Source organism: Neophocaena asiaeorientalis, unplaced genomic scaffold (assembly GCF_003031525.2).
Source record: "Neophocaena asiaeorientalis asiaeorientalis breed wild unplaced genomic scaffold, Neophocaena_asiaeorientalis_V1.1 scaffold478, whole genome shotgun sequence".
NCBI classification, from domain to species: Eukaryota; Metazoa; Chordata; class Mammalia; order Artiodactyla; family Phocoenidae; genus Neophocaena; species Neophocaena asiaeorientalis.
The window spans coordinates 1612032-1635571 of NW_020173200.1; the positions used below are offsets into that span (position 1 = coordinate 1612032).

A 23540-nucleotide genomic window follows, 5' to 3' on the forward strand; every position below is an offset into this window, starting at 1 on the left:
GTCCGGAGCCTGTGCTCTGCAACGGGAGAGGCCACAACAGTGAGAGGCCCGTGTACCGAAAAAAAAAAACCCAAAAAAACATAAGAAGAAACAGGAAATCTGAGTAGGCTTATATTTATTAAAGAAATTGATCAATATTTAATAACTTCCCCAAACAGAAAGCACCAGGCCCAGGTGGCTTCATTGGTGAATTCTACCAAATATTTAAGGAAGAAATTATATCTATTTTCTACAATTCCTCCAGAAGACAGAATCAAGAAGGACTACTTCCTAACTCATTCTATGATATCAGCATTATGCTAATACCAAAACTAGACAAAGACCTTACAAATACAGAAAACTACAGAAAAATATCTCTCATGAACATAGATACAAAAATTCTCAACAAAATATTAGTAAATGGAATCCGACGATGTATTCAATATAAAAAGAATTACAGAGGGAGGATTCTGGGAAGATAGTACAGTAGGAAGCACCTGGAATCTGTTTCCCCACCAAGACAACAATTGAACTGGCAGAATCTGTCTGATGTAGCTGTTTTGGAGATCTGGCTGGAGTCTACTGAAAGCCTGCAACTTACAGGGGAAGGCCTGGATGATAAATAGCAGTTAATTCTGGTCAATTTCAGCTCTTAGCACAGTAGCAGGTACTCATCCTCTGCTCCAGCCTCATAGCAGGCAACACACACATTTCTTGGAGTAACCTACACAGAGCTAGTGGGAGCCATGGTCAATAAAAAGGACACTGTCCTCCAAATATTGGGGATCTGTGCTCTGATTGCTGCTGCTGCTTTCTTTTTTTAAAATAATTTTTATTGGAGTATAGTTGATTTATGTTATATTAGTTTCAGGTGAACAGCAAAGTGAATCAGTTATACGTATACATATATCCACTCTTTTTTAGATTCTTTTCCCATATAGGTCATTACAGAGCATTGAGTAGAGTTCCCTGTGCTATACAGTAGGTCCTTATTAGTTATCTATTTTATATATAATAATGTGTATAGGGGCTTCCCTGCTGGCGCAGTGGTTAAGAATCCACCTGCCAATGCAGGGGACACAGGTTCGAGCCCTGGTCCAGGAAGATCCCACATGCCACAGAGCAACTACTAAGCCTGTGCTCTAGAGCCTGTGAGCCACAACTACTGAGCCCACGTGCCACAACTTGTGAAGCCCACGCACCTAGAGCCCGTGCTCTGCAATAAGAGAACCACTACAAATGAGAAGGCTGCGCACCACGACGAAGAGTAGCCTCCACTTGCCGCAACTAGAGAAAGTCTGTGCACAGCAACGAAGACCCAATGCAGCCAGAAATAAATAATAATAAATAAGTAAATATTTTAAAAATCTTTAAAAAATACTGTGTATATGTCAATCCCAATCTCCCAGTTTATCCCTTCTCCCCTTTTCCCCCTGGTAACCATACACTTATTTTCTATGTCTGTGACTCTATTTCCGTTTTGTAAATAAGTTTATTTGTACCATTTTTTTAGATTCCACATATAAGCAATATCATAAGATACTTGTCTTTCTCTGTCTGACTTACTTCACTCAGTATGACAGCCTCTAGGTCTGTCCATGTTGCTGTAAATGGCATTTGATTGCTGCTTCTGATCACAGAGGTGCCAAGAGAAGGGCAGCTATTGTTGTATCTTCCCCCACTGTCACAAGCCACTCCCCCTCTGGTTCAAATGACTTCCAGGTGATTTAAAGGACCAGCACCCTTTTCCTGCCCTTCATTTTTCTTTTTCTCCTTTTGGAGCCCAGATATTAAAGACTAGGAGATTCAAAAACAACTGCATATATGGGGAAAATTAGAATGTGACTGTACATACCCAGGGAAAGATGCAGGTCCAGAAAAGACCTGAGGAGACCTTAAGTTTACATCTCAGGCTGATCTGTGGCGCAGAGACAGCCTACAACAATAAAACAAAAAAACAAACAAATCCATCAAGTCCTGGGGATGGGAGAGAATATGATTTCCAAAGTTACCACATTATTAGATTCAAATGTCCAGTTTTCAACAACAATAAAAAATCACAAGGCATACAAAGAAACAAGAAATCATGGCCCATTCAAAAAATAAAAAAATTTTAAAAACCAACAAAAACTGTCTCTGAAAAAAGCCTGATGGCAAATCTACTAGAAAAGACTTAAAACATTTGTCTTAAAGATGCTTAAAGAACTAAAGGGAGATGTAGAGAAAGTCAAGAAAGTAATCTATGAGCAAAATGGCAATATCAAGAAAGAGATAGAAAACCTAATAAGAAGCCAAAAAGAAATTCTGGAGCCAGAAGTTATAATAACTGAAATGAAAAATTCACTAGAGAGATTCAAAGTCACATTTGAGCAGGCAGAAGAAAGAATCAGTGAACTTGAAGATAGGACAATAGAAATTGTTAAGTCTGAGGAACAGAAAGAAAAAAGATTAAAGAAAAGTGAACAGAGGGCGTCCCTGGTGGCGCAGTGGTTGAGAGTCCGCCTGCCGATGCAGGGCACACGGGTTCGTGCCCTGGTCCGGGAAGATCCCACATGCTGCGGAGCGGCTGGGCCTGTGAGCCATGGCCGCTGAGCCTGCATGTCCGGAGCCTGTGCTCTGCAATGGGAGAGGCCACAGCAGTGAGAGGCCCGCGTACCGCAAAAAAAAAAAAAAAAAAAGTGAACAGAGCTTAAGGGAACTGTGGGACAACATCAAGCAGACTGATTATATGCATTGCAGGAGACCCAGCATGACAAGAGAGAGAAAGGGACAGAGAAAATTTGAAGAAAACAATGTTTGAAAACTTCCCAAATTTGATGAAAAATATGAATATAAACATCTAACAAGCTCAATGAACTCCAGGTAAGATGAACTCAGAGACTCATACTGAGATATAAAAGCAGCGGGAAAGAAGCAAATCATCACACAAAAGTGAGCCTCAATAAGATTTTTGGCAGATTTCTCATGAGAAACTTTGGAGGCCAGAAGGCAGTGGGCCAACATATTCAAAGTGTTCAAGGGAAAAAACTGTGAACCAGAATCCTATATCTGGCAAAACTGGCCTTCAAAGGTGAGGGAGAAATTAAGACATTCCCCAATAAACAAAAGCTGAAGAAATCAATCTCTATACTTGATCTGCAAGAAATGCTCAAGGGAGTCCTGCAATGTGAAATACAAGGACATTAAACAGTAACTTGGAGCCATATAGAGAAATAGAAATCTCAACGGAAGTAAATACATGGGCAATTACAAAAGCTAGTATTATTGTAACAATGGTTTGTAACTGCATATTTTGCTTTCAACATGATTTAAGAGACTAATACATTTAAAGAAAAGAATCTAATTAGTCTAAAAGCTAGTAGTCTTGTAACTGGTTTGAAACTCCAAATTTCATTTTTGACATAATTTAAGAGACTAATGAATTTAAAAGAATTATTAGTTTATGTTTTGGGGCACACAGTGTATAAAGATGTAATTCTGTGGCATCAACAACCAAAAGGGGTGGGGATGGAGATGGAAAGGAGCAGAGTTTTTGCATCTTATTTAAGTTAAGTTGTTATAAATTAAAATTTGAATGTTATAAGTTAAGGATGTTCAATGTAGTTCCCATGATAATCACAAAGAAAAGAACTACAGAATATAAACAAAAGAAAATGAGAAAGGAATGCAAATGTTTTGCTACAAATAAATCAACTAAACACAAAAGAAGACAGTAACAGAAAATGAGGAACAAAAAGCTATGGAGCATATAGAAAACAAGTAGCAAAATGACAGAAGTAAGTCCTTCCTTATCAGGAATTACTTTAAATGTAAATGGATTAAGTTCTCTAATCAAAAGACAGAGACTGAAAAAAAAAAAAAAAAAGAGACTGGCAGAATGGATAGAAAACACATAATCCAACTATATGCTGCCTACAAAAGACTCACTTTATTTTATTTATTTTTTTAAACTTTTTATTTTATATTGGAGTATACATATACATGTATCCATTCTCCCCCAAACTCCCCTCCCATCCAGGCTGCCACATAACATTGAGCAGAGTTCCCTGTACTATACAGTAAGGTCCTTGTTGGTTATTCATTTTAAATATAGCAGTGTGTACATGTTCATCCCAAACTCCCTAACTATCCCTACCCCCACTTTCCCCTTTGGTAACCATAAGTTTGTTTTCTATGTCTGTGAGTCTGTTTCTGTTTTGTAAGTAAGTTCATTTGTATCATTTCTTTTTAGATTCTGCATATAAGGGATGTCATACAATATTTCTCTTTCTCTGTTTGACTTACTTCACTCAGTATGACAATCTCTAGGTCCATCCATGTTGTTGCAAATAGCATTATTTCATTCTTTTTAATGACTGAGTAATATTCCGTTATATATATGTACCACATCTTCTTTAGCCATTCCTCTGAAAAGACTCACTTTAGATCCAAAGACACAAATACAGTAGATTGAAAGTGAAAGGATGGAAAAAGATATTCCATGGAAATAGTAAGCAAAAGAGAGCAAAAAGACAAAATAGACTTTATATCAAAAAAGGTTACAGATTACTAGGGGTATTAGCAGAGGTAAGGGTGTAAGAAAAAGCAGGCCAGAGAGTACAGAGTTTTAAATGGCAGGCTAGGTATTCTTTCTGCAGTGTGCAGTCATCAAGGCCATCCAGCAGGGAGGAGCCATAATCCTAGACCTGAGTGTGAAGGATGAAATGAGAAGAGTGTGGAGGAAGTCAACTTGGTTGAGGAGTTATTTCAGTTTACTCAGAGAACAATATACCTTTTTCCAGAAATGTCCTGATATAAAATACCCCTAATAGGGTCTGCCTCTGAAAATATGTCTCAAAGAGTTAGACATGATTTTTGATAGTATAAAATGAAAGGCTAAAGCTTGCCCAAGCTCCAGCACCTATTGCCCCAAAATAAAAGAACAAACAAATGTACAGATTTTGACCAAGTTGCTTTTGTTCTAATTGGTTTTTAAGAGAGCCAGCATAGGTTGGCTGTATAATAATACAATAATAATAAAACACAACATTGTAAATCAACTATACTTCAATTAAAAAAAGAATTAAAGGGCTTCCCTGGTGGCGCAGTGGTTGAGAGTCTGCCTGCTGATGCAGGGGACACGGGTTCATGCCCTGGTCTGGGAGGATCCCACATGCCGTGGAGCGGCTGGGCCCGTGAGCCATGGCCACTGAGCCTGTGCGTCCGGAGCCTGTGCTCTGCAACGGGAGAGGCCACAACAGTGAGAGGCCCACGTACCGAAAAAAAAAAAAGAATTAAAAACAAATAAACAAACAAAATGATTATAGTAACCATTGAATGAGCACTTGCTATGAGCCAGGTACTATAGATCTTTCCTCATTCAATACTCACAAACCTGTGATGTAGATTCACTTATTATCATCATTTCATAGATAAAGAAACTGAGTCTAAGAGACGTCAGAGTCAATATGCAGCATTACTTAGATTAAAATGCTGTGCTTTCTATTTCAAAATCATGTCTTTACCCATTGCACTTCATGTGCTTAAGCAGCTGTGCTTGGCAGACAGCGTATAGCATTGCCCCTGGGGATGATGTTGTGACAAGAAAAGAACTGCTTGACTTCTTTGTGTCTTGATTTGTTCAGCAATAAGTGGAAATAATAACTGCCTTTTTATCAGGCAGAGTAACGGGAGATAAGACTGTTTTTCTCTCTTGGTTTGATTGCAAAAGAGGCCATGTCCACCCATAGGTGTGAATGGACATAAGAGGCCACTTACAGAGTGTGGTTTGTGTTGGTGGTCCAAGTGCCGCTGCCTCATCTATACAATGGGTATAATAATAATAGTGTCCACCTCCTAGGATGTTGTAAGGATCCAGTGTATTCATACATGTCACAGATTTAGGACAGTGCTTGACAAATAGCACTCGCTATCTAAATGCTAGCCATTACTGGTATTAAAGATAGAAACTTGGCTACCAGGGATCACTGTGGCCATAAATATATGTAACCTCCAAGCAGAGATAGGGAGAAGCCTCACTCACCCTGGCTTTTTCTCAGTAGGCATTTAGTTAGGAAGATTAGCTAGCTATAATCTTGGCCAACAGTAAGCAGAGCGCAAAGAAAATGACAGGGATGGAGAAATAACGTTATCAGAAGATAAAAATACCTCCTAATTTTTACCATTTCTACAATCACGCACCACATTAAGAGTATACCAACTTGGTCTTGCCTACTCCTCACAGTTCTGTGGGGTAGGTGTTATTAACTGTGTCCTCTGTCAGCCTCCACTCCCACCTCTGTAAAAAGACAATAGAAAGTGATGGGAGAGGTGGGGGGAGGGTGGTCCTGCTGGGCTCCTGGCCGAGCAGCTTCTCTTGGCTCTCTCCGAGGCAGGAAGCGCCTCTTCCACAGGACGTCAGTGTAAGCCTGAGTAACAAAAAGAATTTCTCCCTCCTAAGCCATGGCACATCAGTTGCACAGAAATACCACTTTGGGAAACAGTCTTCAGGAGAGCCTCGATGAGCTCATACAATCTCAACAGATTACCCGCCAACTTGCCCTTCAAGTTTTACTTCAGTTTGATAAGGCTATATATTCAGTGTTGGTACAGAAGGTCAGGAACAGAGTCAATTCCAGGGCTATGTATGTTTGGCTACCTTCCCTAAAGAGTTACTGAGATTTCAAACGTCCGAAACATTATCTGCAGGATTGAAGGGCTCTCTAAATACATACAGATTCTGCGATAATGTATGGACTTTTGTATTGAATGACGTTGAATTCAGAGAGGTGACAGAACTTGATAAAGTGAAAATTGTAGCCTGTGAGTGGGACCTCTCTGGTGGACAAGTGGCTAAGACTCTGTGCTCCCAATGCAGGGGGTCCGGGTTCGATCCCTGGTCAGGGAACTAGATCCCACATGCCGCAACTAAGAGTTGCGCACGCCGCAACTAAAGTTTCCGCACGCGGCAACCAAAATAGATCCCGCAGGCTGCAACTAAGGATCCTGCATGCCACAACAAAGATCCTGCACGCGGCAGTGAAGATCCCATGTGCTGCAACTAAGACCCGGCGCAGCCAAATAATTTAAAAAAGTGTAGCCTGCGATGGTAAAAATACTGGCTCCAATACTACAGAATGAATAGAAAAAAATTGGCTTTTTAATGCCATCCTGTTATTGTTCATCTCTTTTCGAAGAGAAGCATAGGAGACTTTTTAAAAAATTTATTCTAGCATTGCAGAAATGACTACACCGTGCCGTACTATCGAGAATTCCAGTAGAAAGAAGCTTATAACTCTGTACCCTCTTACATTACATTTATTATACGTCATGAAGAAACAGAACTTTCTTCTTAATGACACATCAAACACTGTTGCCTTCCTAAGACTATTCTTTAATAAATTCATTTTAAAACAAACAAACAAAAAGTGATGGGTATTCTTGCTGGGCAATATGACCCCAGAGCCCACACTTCTAACCTCTACCCTCAGCTTCCTTGAGGGTTTACCACTGGGAACCAGACGTCAAGGTGGGGGGTCAACAGGCTGGGGTGGAGGTGGGGGAACTAAGACACACCATAATTACACCACAGTCTGCAGTAGGGTTTAAGGAAATAAATTATAGGCCCCCAGTACTTTGAGTTTCCTCGTTTAAAATTAGATTTTAAACCCTAGGCCACGAGTATCAATGGTACTTTCTGAGAAACTCTGAGTGAAGCCTGTTGACACAAGTGCTTTTGAAATTTCAAAACACCAACAGATCTTGTAACCTCTGCTTAGAAAGAAAGGAGGGAGGAGAGAGAATATCTACTTCCCAGGTTTTATAAAATTTAGGTTAAATTTATACTTGTTTTGGGGTGTTTTTTTTTGCTTTTCAATTGCTTTATTAACTTCACATTTTCCATGTAAATGGGTGAAACTCTACTGTTGACAGAAACTTAGATTGGGTGCCAAGGCAATCTCCAATTAGAAGCTGGTAACACAGAACCCACCTGACATGGAAATTACGTAAGGTTCACAGCAAATGGATCAGAAAAGGCGTAGTAGGAAAATGCAAGAAAAAAGAGAACAACAGTGGGAATCACAGTATTAATCTCGTGGAAAATGGCAGGAGTCAAGGCATAAGGCAAAATTCATCACGATGGTCATGGTGATTAGAGAGCTCCCCCATAAGGATACGCAGACAACTCCTCAACTGCATCTCCCTAAGTTTTCTCCTGATTTCGCTCATCTCTTCATGAACATTTCCATATAATCTCCATCTCCACCCATCCCATCTTTGACCTGCCTATTGGGTATGGCCCATCAGAAATTAGGGACAAGTTGGCAAGCCTGTCCCCGTCTATTACTTCCTGCCGGCTGGTGGCCTTCGCCCCCTCCCAAAAGGCGGTTTTTCTTTCCTTTTTGCACAGGCTGCTCCATTTCTTCGTTTCCCTGGGCCTGTCCTTGCTGTCTCCTGCTCCTCCTGATTCCTGCCACAAGTGCGCCGCCGTGAAACTTAGTACTTATTCTTTATACTTATTTCTATCTTGCAGAGCAGTAGAAATTTCCAAGACTCGTTACTGGGGAAGGCAATGAAATTTCTGTAAGAGTCAGAGGTTTGTTTTCATAATTATCTTCCGTGGGTTGTTTTCCCCTTACAACTATATTTTCATTATAGAAAACTATATGTGTTGCAATATAGGTCCCCTCCAAGTTGTAAAGTATGTCACAGGAGGGTGGACTTGCTCACTAACTCTATGATAACTAACCTGCTAAGCATAACTGCAAATTATAATGAACACAAACAAAATATCAAAACTGGGAAGTTTCTTCTTACATTAAAAAAAAAAACCCAAAACAAAACCCAAAGTCCTCATGTGATATATGAGGCCCTACATGATCTAGCATCCTGCCACCTCTCTGCCCTCATCTCCCTGTCGCCCTGGTCCAGCCATCCTGGCCTCCTTGCTTGTCCTTCAACACACCAGACATGGTCCTGCCTTTGTACCTTTGGACTTGCTGTTCTCTTGGCTTAGAAAAGCCTTTCCCCCAGATTATGCATATGATTTGCTCCCTTACTTCATTCACATTTGTTCAAATATCACTCCCTCAGGGAGACCTTCAAATTATCTCATCTAAAATCAAGCCACCCACCCCACCCTCACATCCATCATCTTCTATTCTTTGGTTTTCCTTTTCTTCCCCATAACACAAATCACCATCTGATACTTTATTTGTTGATTGTTGATTGCTGGGTTTTCCCCACCAGAATGTAAGCTCCATGAAGGCAAATCTTTGTTTTGTTTGCTGCTGTATCCCCAGCCCTAGAACAATGCCTGGCACCCAGCAGGTGCTCAATAAATGAATGAAGTGAAACTAATGAAAAGATATGGGTTCCATGACAGGAAAGAGCTTGCCCTGGGAACCCTGCACCAGGTGGTTTAGGAGATGCCGACCATCAGAGCCAGAGATGACCTTGAGAAGGGAAGAGATCCCTGGGAATTCACAGAAACCTGGGGGGTGAGTACCAGACTTTATGAAGGGGGTGAAAGGGGGAATATGGAGTAACTCTAACTGACACATGCATCACACACACATTATCTTATTTCATCTTAATATCACAACAGATGAGGAAACTGAAGATCAGAAAGGTGAAGTGACTTACCCATGGCTATTCAGCTAAGTAGCAGAGCCTCGATCTGAAGTCAGCTCTGTCTGACTCTAGAAACCATGTTCTTTTCAAGACACCACACAGCTGAGGAGAAAGTTTGGCAAAGAGTGTGTGTTCAGTTAAGTAACGGTTGAAGGAATGAACAAATGCTTCATAGAGAAAGTGTTAATTTGGTCTTTTTTGAGATCAAACAGCCTTATGGAGAGACCAAAGGCAGACCTGGAGAAAGAAGGAGATTGAACAAAAAGTTTTAAGATTAGACAGTTAGGTGAGGAGCTGTCCAGGGAACACTGAGTACATCAGCTTAGCTGGATCTTAGAGTGTTAATGGAGCATTTTGGGAGATAAGGTCTCCAAGGACCCAAATGTGAAAGATCTTGACTGCTTGGTTATGGAATTTGGACTTTACCATGAGACGGTGGGGAGCATTAAGCTGTAGAGTAATGTGCTCAGACACTGCTTTAGGAAGTCATTCTGGGGTGCTGGGGATGGGATTACCAAATGGATTTATTGTAAAAGTCCCAGTGAAGAGTTATCGCCAAAGCAGTCAGTTCTCTCTGAACCCATGAAAGGTTGAGGTTAAAACCAGCCCTGACCTAAACATTCACACAACAGCCACTAGTTGGCAGCAATGTCCCAAGAAACAGGTGAGCCAGCCTCCAAGTAGGAGCTTCCTCAGCCAACTCCTTGGGCTGTGATGGGGTATGGTCACCTGGTGGAACACAAGAGTAGTTGGGAGAACAGCCTGTGTGGAGGGAACCCCAAAGACGCACAGGGGAAGGAGTATGTGGAGGTCAGAGGACAGGGTGATCAATGCCTGGAGGATGGTTGCAGTGGGATGGGGGGCAGGGGTGAGAGGGGAGGCTGCATCTGAGAGGTAGAAACTGATTGCAAATGGCCTTGAATTTCCAGGCTAAGAAAGCTGGACATTATCCTGAGGGAAATGGGGACCCAGGAAACCCATGTTTAAGTAGAATAGAAACATGACTAGACTTGCCTTTTAGAAAGATCACCAAGATTGCAGTGCAGAGAATGAGGGGAAAGAGACAGGAAGCAGAGAAAACAGTGAGGAGGTGCTGCAGTGATCCCCAGAGAGATGATGAGTGGTCTGAACTAGGGTCAGCAATTGAAGTGGACAGAAGGGGTCAGATTTGTAGGTGACTTAAGAAATAAAAATCATAGAATGAGAAAGAGGGCATTAAAATGTAGTTTTCACAGAAGAGAATGAATATTCTCTCCCCATTATTAAGAACACTTTCTGAATTGTTGGATTTTCTCCCTAAAACTGCAGTGGAAGAGCTCAGATCCTGGAACTTCTTTAGGTCTAAATTCACTCAGTCTGTGGTGGGAACCGGCGACAAAGGAATGACTTAGCAGTTGCCTCCCCACTGGTGGAATAACAGTCAACTGTACAGTGTGGAGAGGGCTTTGATGGAGGAAATACAGGACAGTGTGGGGTCCAGCGGGGGAACCTGATGTAGGTTTCCAGGGAGAGGAGACTTGTGAGCCCAAAATATGCAAAGGATCTCACAAAACTGTCAGTGAGCTAAGCACTGGAAAAGAAGGGAGTCTGGGAGCAGCCCCGTTACCTGTTTACCCCTTTTCGTCACAAACCGTAGGCGTCACCTTATGCGCGATAAGGTGTCCCAGGTGAGCTACCAGGATGAAAGCGCTAACCCAGCCACGGTCGCCAGCTCCTGGAGCAAACTCACTTCCCAGAAGACAGACATGCTTAGTGTCCCTCAGAGGCTCCTGGACCGCCGCCCAGGGCAGACAGGCTGTGATTGGTGGGAGCCTGGGGCCCGCCCCTCACCAGCCCAACACTGCGGTTCTGATTGGTGGAGAAACCGCGTAGCCCCGCCTCTCCCGCCAGTCGGCAAAGGAGGCTACCCAGGTGGGTGCGCGACTGCTGAGGGGGCCCTAGAGCACCGGTGTTACGGTCTGGGAGAGATGGAAGACCGCCCCGGCCCCAAATCTTCTACACCCGCGATGGACTGCAGTCCCTAGAGAAAAGGCGTCAAGGGACCGGAAGCTGTGCTTCCCGGAGCATTGTGGGCCCAGGCGGGGGTGGGCCGGGTCTTCCGGCGCCTGCTTGCACCTAGCAGTTTGGGAAATGGTGGCCCCCGGCACGTTGGTGCAAGCCCTGTGAGGGGCGGGAACCGGGGAGTGGGTTCTCGGGCATTTTCAGACCAGGGTGTGGAGCCCTGGGCTGGGGTGGGGCCGGGATGTTACCGGGCGCCGCCCCGCTTTGGGGCCTCGGGCGCCACTGCTTTGCATTCTTAAGCTCAGGCCTCTAGCGTGCCCCTTCCGCCCCAACCCCAGCCCTAGTCCGTTTCCTTCCATCCGGCAGGAACAGCAGCCAGGGTGCCACCATAGGATTTTAAGAGCCCCGAGTGCGCACCTGGCATCCTGGGCCCCTGACTCCTCTTTGCATTACCCCTCCCGGGGCCCCTGCGAAGCAAGAGCTAACTCCTTTCAACAGAAGCCTGCTGGGGCCATGTGATAAGGCCTCCTCCATCGCACCTGGTCCCAGCCCTTCATCGGGTAACCACCCTGCCCCCAGGCTCAGGCAAGGCACAGCCCTTCTCCGAGCCTCACTCCTGATTTGTGAGATGGGGATGGCTAACTCCTCAGATTCTCTGTACCGAATGATAATACACACAGGCGCTGCCAATTACGATGTACCCATGTACCCGTTTTCCCTTCTCACCCTCTCCGTACAACCCCGCTTCATAGCAAGCAGATTTTATAGTTTAACCTGTGTGCAGTTATGAAGGCTTCGACAGGCATATCCACCCCACCCTCCCGATTTTGTCAGCTGAGCCTCTAGGGACAAATATCCTTGGTGCTTTTATTTCAACTGTTTTCTGAGTGCCTGCTCTGTGCCAAGCACTGTATTTAGTACTGAAGACCCAGATGAACCAAATTGACTTCTTTCCATGAAATTGAGACTAGTGGGGGAAATAGGAACTTGTGATAAAGGTGGTGATAAAAGACATGTGATAAAGATACAGTGCCACAAGAAAGGAACAAATGAAGTGCTCTTGAAATTCAGGGATTGGGAGAAGGGGGTTAGAAGTCTTTAGAGGGTGTGCAGTAGCCTGTAAGCTGGATCAGAGGGGGCATTCTGAATTAAATAGATGGGAGAAGGCAGCCTGACAGCTCACTCTGCCCATGCAGTGAACATGGTTCATTTTGCTTTGGAGGGGCTGGGGGTTTGGGGTGAGGAGTGGGGTATAGGGTGGGGGGGGGGGCAGTATAATTTTTTTTTTTTTTGGCCACGCGGCTTGGGGGATCTTAGTTCCCTGACCAGGGACTGAACCTGGGCCACCACAGTGAAAGCGCCGAATCCTAACCACTGGACCACCAGGCAATTCCTGCAGTATAATTGTTAAAAGCAGGGGTTTTAGCATATTTGCTGTGAGACTTCAGGCACATTAACCTCTCTGAGCCTGTCAAATGTACAGAGATAGTACCTACCTCACATTCAAGATAATGCATATTATCTTGATGCCTGAGCATCAAGGTCAGCACATAGCTGTCATTTTTTTGAATACCAGCTGTCATATGTGAAGGAAAATGGGAATGCCTCGAATGCCAAGATTTTTAGATTTTTCTCTGGGTAACAGAGATCAAACAGATTTTTAAGCAGTAGAGGGTGTTGATCAAAGGTGCTTGGAAGTGACTGAATCTCGGAGTCAAAAAGTCTGAAGCCGCTCTAATAGTTGCTTCTTTCCCATTCCCATCCAGATCTGTCTATCCTCAACCCATATGCATTTCAGAACGATGTTTCTAAAAACCAGCCATTTATATCTGCTTAGGTAAGTTACAGAGTGAGGTGGTGTATTTACAAGTTGGTTTTTCCAGATATACTATAACTTAGTGTCTGTATTTAATATTGACAACCAAAAAATATATATAAATATCTTCCAACTATACACAGCAGGGCAGGAGTGTTCACGTCTTCTTGAATAGTGAGTTCTCAGTTTCCCATGGCCCTCCTCTCTTGGTGACCGTCTGGCCCTCAGTGCAAAGGAGACTAGCACCTGGCAGCCCAGTCTGGCCCTTCCCCTCTCCTCCCTGTACTCCAGTGCTCCCAACTGGTCTCAGGCAAGGGAAGATTAATTTGAGTGGTTGGGTAGGAAGAGACAGGAATGGGCGAATCCTAATGGAGCCTGATCCTGGAGCCTGATCCCTAGGTGGGGAGACCCAGGCCCACAGAAGGAGTGGCCAGAGCCACCTCTTGGGGTAGAAGACTCATGGTTCGTAGTTCGATTAGTGTGTCCTTGGGTCATAGGTCCGGCCCTACAGATTAGCTTGGCAAAGAAGGCAAGTGTCTAGGCAGGGCTTGGTCCCCACCCTCAGGCACTGAACCATTCAGGGTGAAGCCAGGGATGTGGATAAAGAAGACTCTGGCTGATAAAAAAATAATAACAAAATCAGTAATAAAAAAATTATAAAACCTGTTGCTTGTCTGAATAGATCTGAGCAACAGTCTTTTGTTAAAATCCTGGAGCCATTAAAAGTCCTGAATATTCTTCTGGACATCACTACTGGCTGAAGGAAAGAGCCCCAGGCCCAGCTCTGCTGAGATCTTGTCAGTTTGAAAGTCTCATCCAGCTGCCTGTGCTCCGAGAGATCCTTGGGCTGCTGGGAGCAGACCGGGCTGGTGGTGTGGGGCACCTCACACTTGTGAATCAGCTCCCAGGGGGTGGAACAGCTCCTCGGGTGTCTTGTCACTTTGGCTCGCTCCCCCCTGCCGGAAGCCGGAAGCAATCTCATCGAAGGTCCTGCCTTTCGTCTCGGGAACTTTGAAGTAGGTGAAGATGAAGAACAGAACCAGGAGCACGGTGAAGATGATGAAGACATAGGGACCACACAGTTGCTGAAAGATACACAGAAACACTCGGTTGGAGACCTGACCCTACCTTGGGCCGTAGGACCTTGGCTAAGTCACTTTACCTCTGGGCCTTTGATCTGAAAAAGGGAACACCCACCGACAACCCAGGAGCATTGGGATGTTAGTATTAGACTCCGCGGCACCTGGCATGTGATAGGAGCAGTTTCCCACAGCAGAGCAGAACAGAAAATTCAAAGATAAGGAAAGAACCCTGTGTGACTTGGGCTTCTGAGCCTGCTTCCTCCCCAGCATGATTCCCGTAAGAACGGCAGGGACAGCATTTTGCACAGTACTATGGGGTCCTGCATGCAGGAGAGAAATGCTGAGTGTGGGCACTCTGGGAGTTCTCACCTCCACATACTGGAAGCACATGCCCACAATGAAATTTGAGGTCCAGTTGGAGAAGCCAGCGACAGCAATGGCAGCTGGACGAGGGCCCTGGCTGAAGAGTTCAGCCACAATGAACCATGGGATGGGGCCGGGGCCCACTTCGAAGAAGGCCACGAAGCCAAAGATGGCCACGATGCTCAGGTAGGACATCCAGGGCAGCTGCTCCTGTTGAGGACGAGAGACGGGAGGAAAGTTAGATCGGGCTGTGCTGGATCCTCAGGAGAAACAAACTGCAAAGGCAGCCCAGGGCAGGCCTAAGAGCTCTAGGCTGGAAAGCAGGAGGCCAGCGTTGATCCTGGATTTGCCGTGTGACTTAGGTACCCTGTGCCGGGTCTCGGATTCCTCATCTGAACAAAACAGTTTAAGTCCTGCATGGTCTGCCCTCCCAGAATGGTCATGTAGTTGCATGTGGAAGGCCCTAAGAAGAGGTCCCTGGGGTCCCCTGGCTCTGGCTGTGGAGCAGTCTGCTTACAGTAGGAGGATGTGGAAGAACATTCCTGGGGGTGGGTGTCAGAAGGCCTGTAAGGTGCCCTACTCAGGACTGGCACAGGGCAGGCATGTGGTTTTACGTATAATCATTCTCGAGGAAGCTGCAGCGGAAAAGTTATATGGGCTTTGTTCCAGATCCCAGATCCGCTGCTCACTGCCTACGGTATTGCCAGGCCTCTCGGCCATCACCGCGCTCTCTAAGCCTTGGTTCGGTTGTAAAATGAGTGCACTAGTGCTTTCCTTGCCCAGATGTTGGACAATCAAGTGCTGTGTGTGAAGTGCCTGGGACAGGATTATCACAGAGATTACAGTCACGGGCTTGGGGCCAGCAGACCTGAGGTTGATTCCTGGCTTCGTCCTTTATCTGCTACATTACTAACCTCACTGGGGGAGGTTTCCTCACCTGAGAAATGGGAATATTGACTGAACTACACCTGTGCGTCGTGAGGACTGAGTGAGATGAGGCATGTTTCCACGCCTCTGTGGTGAGGAGGGCATTACTTTCTAGGGCTGTTCTGAAGATGAAGATGCAGAGAAGACTTTGAAAAATTTAGTATCAGGCAAAGTAGCTCCTGGGGAGAGAGAACTTTTAAGTCTGGGGCTGGAGGTGCGGTGGTGAGAAAGCACCAAGCAGCGAGGAGCCATTTGAAGACAGGATGGGAGTGGGATGGAAGGAGCCAGCCTTAAGAGGCAGAAGGTCAGGCCCACGCCCAGGATTGTGAGGGGTGCAGAACCAGGGCGAGGGCAGCCCCCCCTGCCATCACCTGGCCTCCAGTGCTGCTCGCCAGCCTGGGGCTGAGACAGGCACTTTGGGGTCTGATGCCCACGTGAGCTCCCCCCACCTGACGCCTCGCCCCCCGAGCAAGGCAACTCACCAGCAGCGCCAGCGCGATGGTCATGAGCACCGCACAGCCTGCCATACCGGCCAGGCCTATGAGGTGCAGGGTCCGCCGGCCAGCTCGTTCCACCACAAACAGCTGTGGGCAGAGAGGATGTCAGTGCAGCCTGCCTGGTGCCCGTCTGAACATACCCCTTCCTCCGGGAGGGTGGCCCCCAGTGCTGGGAAAGCCACGTGGCACTGCAGAGATGGACGCCTCCTCCCTGGGGCTCAGCTCGGGGACTACATAGGATCTGAGGGAATGAGAGCTGGCCCCCGAGAGCCAGACAGCTGAGCATTCTGGCTGTGGCCTTGGGTCAGCCATTGCACTTCCCTGAGCGTCAGTGTCATCAGCTGTTTGATAGAGTAATGAACTTGACAAGTTGTCCAAGATGAAATGAGAGAGCACTTAGGGAGCCCGTGATGCGTGCCTGGCTCACAGTAAAGGCTGCTGTTTGGTCATGAGGCCCTGAGGCCCCAAGCTGGACCCCAGCTACCGACTGGCTTGTGGGCAATGATGCAAAAGACTCACCGACACGACAGTGAAGGCTGTGTTGACGATGCCGGAGCCGATGGTGGCATACACAGGCTGCTGCACCCCCGCCTTCTCGAAGATGCTTGTGGAGTAATAGAAAACCTACGAGACACAGAATTCGCGGAGCTCAGCCAGGTGCGGTGGCTCTTCCCCGGCCTCTGTCCCAGTGGAGTCAGGACACACGGTCAGTAAAGAATGAAGGGGACACTGCACCAGTGCCCTCATGGGTTCTGGTTCTAAAGGACAGCTGCTCCTCTGGCAGGGGCTCGTCTGTTGCTTTAAGTGTGGGACCTGTCCACAGCACACACTTGACCGCAGGGTTTGGTTGGGGCCACAGGAAAGGGTGGGTGAGGGCACTCACAGCATTGATGCCAGACAGCTGCTGGGACAGCTGCAGCACCACGGCAATGAGGATGGGCTGACGGTAGGCGGTCGAGCGGAACAGCTCCAGGATGGTGACCTTCTTCTCTCGCATCATCTGCCGGCTCTCTTCCTTCATCTCCTGCAGGTCGCGGGTCACATCCGAGGTCCCGCGCAGCTTCTTCAGCACTGGGGGGGCCGGAGGGAAGGCGGGGGTGGCTCAGAGCAGGGAGGAGGCCGGGGCCGGGGGCGGGGAGGGGCAGGGCCCGCCGTACCGCTCTTGGCCCGGTTCTCCTCGTTGCGGTTGATGAGCAGGAAGCGGGGGCTCTCAGGGCAGAAGGGCAGCAGAATGCACTGCAGCAGGGCTGGGATGAAGATGACGCTCAGCAGCAGGGGCCACAGCTCCTGGTTGCCCATGATGGAGTCCAGGCCAAACACCTGGGGGAGGCAGGGCCAGAGCAGCAGCTGAGAACACCTTGCCCTGGGCCCACTCGCGGCCCCAATCCACCCAGGGGCCTTCTTCACCTGCTTTGTGGCAGCTGCTGCTTTAGAGAGAGGGCTCTAGTTCTCAGTCTAGTTCTGCCACTAACGTGAGGCTTAACTTCTCTGAACCTCAGTTTCCTCATCTGTGACAAGAGGGAAGTAGGACCTACATCACGGCATTATTGGGGGATAAGATGGCAGGGCTACAGACATGTCTGGCAGGAGGATGGGGGCTGCTACTTTGCCACAGGACGATTTAGGGGTGGGGCAGGGAGAGCCTCGAGAGAGGGGAGTGCATATATATATATATATATATACAGGCATCAAGGTGTGGAGGTGTGAGAGAGTCGGCACGTTGAGGAACCAGTGGGCTGCCCTGTGGTTGGATCCCCACAGTGAGAAGAAAGGATGCAAGGCTGAGTGGGCTGGGATGAGGAGGGTCGAGGCATCTGGACTTGCTCTCCCACCGGGGGGCCCTGGGAGAATGGTGAGCAGTGTTGTTCTCGGGACCTGCGCCTAGGATGTGTCTACGAGGCTGCCCTTTGCAGGGCTGTGGAAGGCCAGGTGAGGAGTTGAATCTGGACACACACCTGAGGCACTGGAGCCATGGGTGGGGGCTTACCTGGGCGATGAGGATGCCGACGACGATGCCCAGCTGGTGCAGGGTACCCAGGGCCCCGCGAAGGTCTGTGGGGGACACCTCCCCCACGTACATTGGCACAAAGCCAGTGGTCAGGCCGCAGTATACACCAATGACGAAGCGACCCAGGATCAGCATCTCAAAGGACTTGGCCAGTTTTGAGAAGCCCATGAGCACAGCGGACACAAAGGTCAGCAGGTTCATCATCAGCATTGAATTCCGCCTGGGGGGCAGGACGGGGAGGAGGTCACAGGTCAGGCAGGTCCCTGGACCCCCCGGAGGCCCCAGGGGCTGGGTCATAGGTAGACCCTAGGATAGCCAGGGAAGGCCCCCCACCTCCCACTCCCTGGGCAGGGCCAGGACCCCTTCTGCTCACCGGCCAAAACGGTTAACGAAAAGGCCCACAGAGAAGGAGCCAATCATGCCCCCCACGGAGAAGATGGCCACAGAGAGGGACCAGAGCGTGGTCAGTGTGGCAGGCAAGATGCGCTCCCCATAGCGGTGGATCCATGTCTGGTTGTAGAACTCCTCAATCACCTGCAGGAGCAGAAGCAGCCTGGTGGGCGAGGCCAGGACCCAGTCATCCTTCTCCCTTGCACTCCCCCGCCTCAAAGAGGACCATTTTATCACGGCTAGAGGGGGCCCAGGGACCCAGCACCAGGCCCAGCCCCAAACTCGCTGCTTTCTTACGCCGGGTGCCACCCCTTTTGTGGGCCTCAGCCACCCACACCACCGAGGGAGAGTGGTGCCGGCTCTCATACCTGCCCCGGGGTGGTTTCCAGAGCCCTGTAGTTTCAGGAGCTCAACAGGACTTTCTGGGGATGATGGCAGGTTCAGGCATAGCAGAGAGAGTGCTTCTTCCCACATGCCCCTCCCCAATCCCCCTTGCTGGGGAGGAAATACAGCTGGACAGAGGCCCTTCGAGGAAGGGAAGGGCAGGCTGACTTTGCACTCAGGCCTGGTGTGAGCAACTTGCACACAAATGCTTGTGAGATCCACCCCCGGCTGGCCTGGGAGTTCCCCTTTGAAGGACCCATGGCCTCGTCGCCTCTCTCAGGTGCCCAGTTGGGCGGTACAGGGAAAGCTACAGACAAGGAAGCAGTTCCAGGAACTGGAGACACCTGTCCTAGAACAGGCCTCCCGCTAGCCCTGCCCCCACCAAAGGGAGGGCCTGGCTGGCCCAGGCCCAGGAATGTGGCAGGCAGGCAGCCCTGGTTCTGCTTGCTCACACTCACCCCTCCTCTCAGGTGATGCAGATACATGCCCAGTGCCTCGGGACAAGCCAGACCCACCCAGCAACATGCGCAGCCACAGGCCCGCCGTACCCAGAAACAGCCTCCTGTGTACACACGCCATCACACACACGAACTCGCGCTCACGTAACCTGAATATTCCCGACTTCAGCCAGTCACAAACCTGCATGCCCCTCTTCCCCTCCCCACTTGCAGCTCAAACTCAACTCCACGCGAGCCCAACCCATCTGGTACCCCTCCCCACTGCAAGTTTGTGTGCACCGGGCAATACGCAGCCTCTCATACAGTACGATCTCCACTGCTCTTGGCCCTCCGTAACCCTCCCAAGCTCCAGGGGTCTAGCAGAAGAGGAGGCTGTGGGTAGCCGCAACTGCCAAGCCCACAGTCCCAGGAGTGTCCACTGAGTTACCTACTTGTCTGTCCCAGGGAAGCTGGACAGCTCAGGGGTGAGGAACCTGGATGCAACCAAGTTCAGACCCAGCTCTACCACTAATCTCCAGTGTGACCGAAGGCAAATGATTTTATCTCGAATGACATTAGCAATATCCACTTCCATAGTGTTGCGGGAAGTTAATGAAACACGCTTGGCAGTGCTCACATGGTGCTTGGTACCACCACTGAGCTGAGGGACCCCACCACGTCCTGGTACTGATCCAGGGGCAGTGCAGGCCACTGACAAAGGCTAACAGAGCCTGCGTCCCATAATTCAAAGTCAAGGCTCCTGCCAGGTATCAGTCCCACCTCCCAGCATCTCTACTTTTGCCCTATGCACCCTTTCCCCCAGTTCCACGGTTACTCCTCCTGGAGGGCCCACCTGCCTCACCGGGCTGAAATCTTTTGAGACCCAGCTCAGAGGGTCCCAAGAGTCTGTCCTCCCTGAGGGCAGGGACCCCAGTGGATTCACCCCAGGGCCTCTCCCAGAGCTGGTGCAGGGGCGCCTAGCAAGTGGATGGAGGAGCAATGAAAGGGCCTTAGGCTTCCCTCCTAGCAGCCCTTGCTTCTGCCAGGGGCAGAGAAGGCAGATTTCAACAAAACAAACACAAAGTGCTTGTGTTCTTCAAGGGACAAAACCAACCCCAGAGGACTGGTTGGGAACAGTAATGCCCCACTTATCAGGCTCTGCAGAGAGCAAGCTGTCCTGGATAAGGGAACTGCCCAGATAGATGGCCCTCACCCCTTGGAGGGCCCATCCTCTGGCTGGAAATCTTTCTCCCTCCCGTCCCTCACACTCTGCCGCCCAGAGCAACCAGACCTACAAGCAGGGCTCCGGGGCACTGATGTCCTTGGGGCTCTCTGCAGGGGCAAGGAGAGGTGTTTGCCCCGGATGACACTTAATTTTTGCATGCTGTAGTTCTCAGGCTCACCCCCTGCCCCCTGTGTTTCAGACGCTTGTCTCATAGAGCTCTCCACATCTCGTTTTAAAATTTGTCAAGTCGGCTAATGGAACTTGCCTGAATTGTACGCAGACCCAATACGTGTAGTATTTAGGCAGTAAGTGCTTACTACCTAAATGGGTTTAAGGGTGTGAGGTTGAGGTCTCTAACCTCTCCTTGGGATCCGGCTGGAGATGTTGAGGAACCATGTGTTAAGTGAGGTGTTACCAGAGCCTCCCCAGTTAAGTCTCCTGCATGTGGTAACAAGTCAGAGGGGCCAAACCCTGGCCATGGCTAGCTCCGTTATGGCTCCTGAGCCCCTTGCTGCTTAGACCACTTTATGGGGTTGAGGCACGGTGAGCAGCCAGCACCGTCCACCTTGGCCCCAGGCTCATCCTCTTCACCCCCCAGCAGCACTTCTTGGCCAAGCCGAGGTTGCCCACTGGGTTCCTGCCTCTTGATCTGGTGCTTGAGATTTGTGGGAAGAAGCCAAGTGTGGTTTTCCTTTCCTGCGGGTGGTGCATGGGCTGTTTGTCCTCTCCCCTCGGGTCCATGCCCTGTGTGGGGGGTGAAGCTGGCCCTTGGCCCAGGAAAGGCGGTGGGTCCCTGGAGAACAGGAGAACCCTGCGTGGGGAGAAGTTCTGGGGTCACCTCTTCCACCCAGCCGCTGCCTTGAGCATCATCCAGCAGTGGCTGGGTGCCCGTCATGGAAGAAGAGCCTCCTTACTGCTCTGCACCCTTAACAGGATCCCACAGGCCCGGTCTCGGCAGCGAACTTCCTGGCGGCCTCCTCAGCCCCGGCTCATGTCTGAGGCGAGGCCTCACACGTGCTTCTTCTGAATGCTCTTTCCTCACGTTCTGGTTACAAGCCTGGGAGCTACCCTTGATCCTGCCACTGCCCCACATGCAGTCACTCACCAGGTCCTGTCCATAAAATCCTACCTCCTTATCGGTCCTCCTCTCTACTCACGCAGCACCTGCCCTAGGTCTCACCTGGATTCTGCTCCTGACTTCTCCCATCCACCGAAGCCAGATTCCGAATCCCACCATTATTCCCTGACTTGGCAGTCGAGCCCTGGACAGCAAGCAGACCAGGCTCAGCCCTCCGTTTGTCTCTGTTCCCTTCCCAGCCCATTCCCGACCCCTCTCCCTGCCAAGGGTTGGTGTGAGTGCACGCGTGCTGGGGAGAAAGGGCAGGTCCCGGTCAGCCATGGCATCAGGCTGTTGGAAGCTGAGGGGCTATTAGAGCTCTTTCTCTAAGCATCCCCTCATTGAACCTAGGGCGGAGGCTCACTTGGCGACACTGTAGGGGCCAGCCTGGAGAAGCAGGATGGCCCTGGGCAGCTGCCATCCCTTGGACTGAATGGTTTCCAGTAAAGAGCTATTCCTCATCCCAGCAGTTCTCCTGGGGGTGAGGGTGGGGAGAGGCTTGTGTCATGTCTGTCATCCCCCCTCCCTTCCCTGCCTGGGTAACTGTGGCTGAAGGACCACTCGTCTCTCTGTCTAGAGCAGAAGTTCTGACTTTCTCTGTGTCAGGGCAGCATCTGTAGTGAGGCTCTGGGTGTGAGGCGGAGCCCACTGCCTGGCACATGGAGAAAGCTGTTCCTTGTGTCACTGTTCTCTCAAGGAGAGAAGCCATCTCCTTGAGAGGAACATTAAGGACAGAGTTTTCCATTTTTTAATTACTGTAAGACAAAGCATTAACCTAGGAATTTATAGTACAAGAAAGAACCTGAAGGAACTAGAGGCTTGCCTTGGGGAGTAAAGCTCTATCTTCAGAACTTGCTGGCTGCCCAGGCCAAGGGACCCAGCAGGTCTGCAGAGCTCTATGAGACAAGCATCTGACTTCAGCTCAGGGGAAAGAAGAGCTTTCTAGGCTTCAGAGGATGAGATTACCCATGTTACAGTTAGTGAGTCCCCTGTCAGCAGGGAGCATACAAGTCAAAGTTTGGATCAGGGATTGATATAAACAATTTATGTAAAAGGCTAGATAGAAAATATTAGAGTCTGTTGATGACACATGGCCTCTGTTGCTTATTTTTCTTCCCTTCCCTCCCTCCCCGCCACCCCAACCTTTTAAACACGTAAAACCCATTCTTGGCTCATAGGCCATACAAAAACAGGCTGCTAGCTGGATTTGGTCCCCCTGCCAACCCGTGTTCTAGAATTCCAGACCACTGCCAAGAGAAGGGGTATATGTTTTGGAATTTCTGGCTGCTCTCCACATCTTCCCTGCAGAGGCCTGGTCTCCTAGATCAGCGGGCCCCAACCTTTTTGGCACCAGGGGCCGGTTTCATGGAAGAGGGTTTTTCCATGGACCGGGGGTGGCGGTGGGCGTGATTCAGGCAGTAACGGGAGCGGTGGGGAGCGGCTGACCGGCCGCCCGCCGCTCACCTCCTGCTGTGAGGCCCTCCCGTACTGGTCCCTGGCCCGGGGGTTGGGGCCCCCTGTTCTAGATCATCCTGAGAGGGAATCAGCTCTCTCTCAACCCTTTCTTCTCTCTCTTAGATATACTGTGGGCATGAAGGGGTTAAACAGCCGCCCAAGCTTTGAGGTCCAGTCGCGAGGAAGAAAGGGCCAGCTTGTCCAGTTCAGCCCCTCAGCCTGGCTTTGACCCCTATTTCCTCTCCCC

The 23540-nt window shown here is 49.0% G+C and overlaps 2 protein-coding genes, 1 long non-coding RNA gene and 1 pseudogene across 3 annotated transcripts in view; 1 reads left to right on the plus strand and 3 right to left on the minus strand.

Annotated features, from left to right (window-relative positions):
* Window positions 1-1836: 1836 nt before the first annotated feature.
* Window positions 1837-11336, minus strand: LOC112399541 (uncharacterized). The gene is made up of 3 exons (XR_003003248.1): window positions 11198-11336; window positions 9604-9693; window positions 1837-1915 (listed from the first exon to the last, which is right to left on the minus strand). It is a non-coding gene; the product is annotated as an uncharacterized LOC112399541 (long non-coding RNA).
* Window positions 6382-7156, plus strand: LOC112399539 (transcription initiation factor IIA subunit 2-like). The gene is made up of 3 exons (XM_024744765.1): window positions 6382-6597; window positions 6675-6780; window positions 7058-7156. The coding sequence occupies exons 1-3, from the start codon at window positions 6421-6423 to the stop codon at window positions 7096-7098; spliced, it is 324 nt and encodes a 107-aa protein (XP_024600533.1). The 5' UTR covers window positions 6382-6420; the 3' UTR covers window positions 7099-7156.
* LOC112399540 (protein BEX3-like) lies at window positions 7966-8381 on the minus strand (annotated as a pseudogene).
* Window positions 11337-13397: 2061 nt separating the features above from the next.
* The window catches only part of SLC2A1 (solute carrier family 2 member 1), a 28510-nt gene continuing 18367 nt past the window's right edge, over window positions 13398-23540 (minus strand). Inside the window, exons 3-10 of the mRNA XM_024744744.1 lie at window positions 18659-18819; window positions 18265-18505; window positions 17435-17597; window positions 17161-17348; window positions 16797-16901; window positions 16263-16364; window positions 14860-15063; window positions 13398-14493 (exon numbers count right to left, since the gene is read on the minus strand). Of these exons, the coding sequence (XP_024600512.1) occupies window positions 14293-14493; window positions 14860-15063; window positions 16263-16364; window positions 16797-16901; window positions 17161-17348; window positions 17435-17597; window positions 18265-18505; window positions 18659-18819 (1365 nt within the window). The 3' untranslated portion in view covers window positions 13398-14292. The remainder of the gene's footprint in view (window positions 14494-14859; window positions 15064-16262; window positions 16365-16796; window positions 16902-17160; window positions 17349-17434; window positions 17598-18264; window positions 18506-18658; window positions 18820-23540) is intronic.

What these genes read in the sequence shown, in the direction of transcription:
- LOC112399539 (XM_024744765.1), top strand. Translation starts at nt 6,421, where the DNA reads ATGGCACATCAGTTGCACAGAAATACCACTTTGGGAAACAGTCTTCAG. An exon ending in GGAACAGAGTCAATTCCAGG is followed by an intron (nt 6,598 to 6,674) that starts GCTATGTATGTT and finishes GCAGGATTGAAG; the next exon opens with GGCTCTCTAAATACATACAG. An exon ending in TAAAGTGAAAATTGTAGCCT is followed by an intron (nt 6,781 to 7,057) that starts GTGAGTGGGACC and finishes AAAAAAGTGTAG; the next exon opens with CCTGCGATGGTAAAAATACT.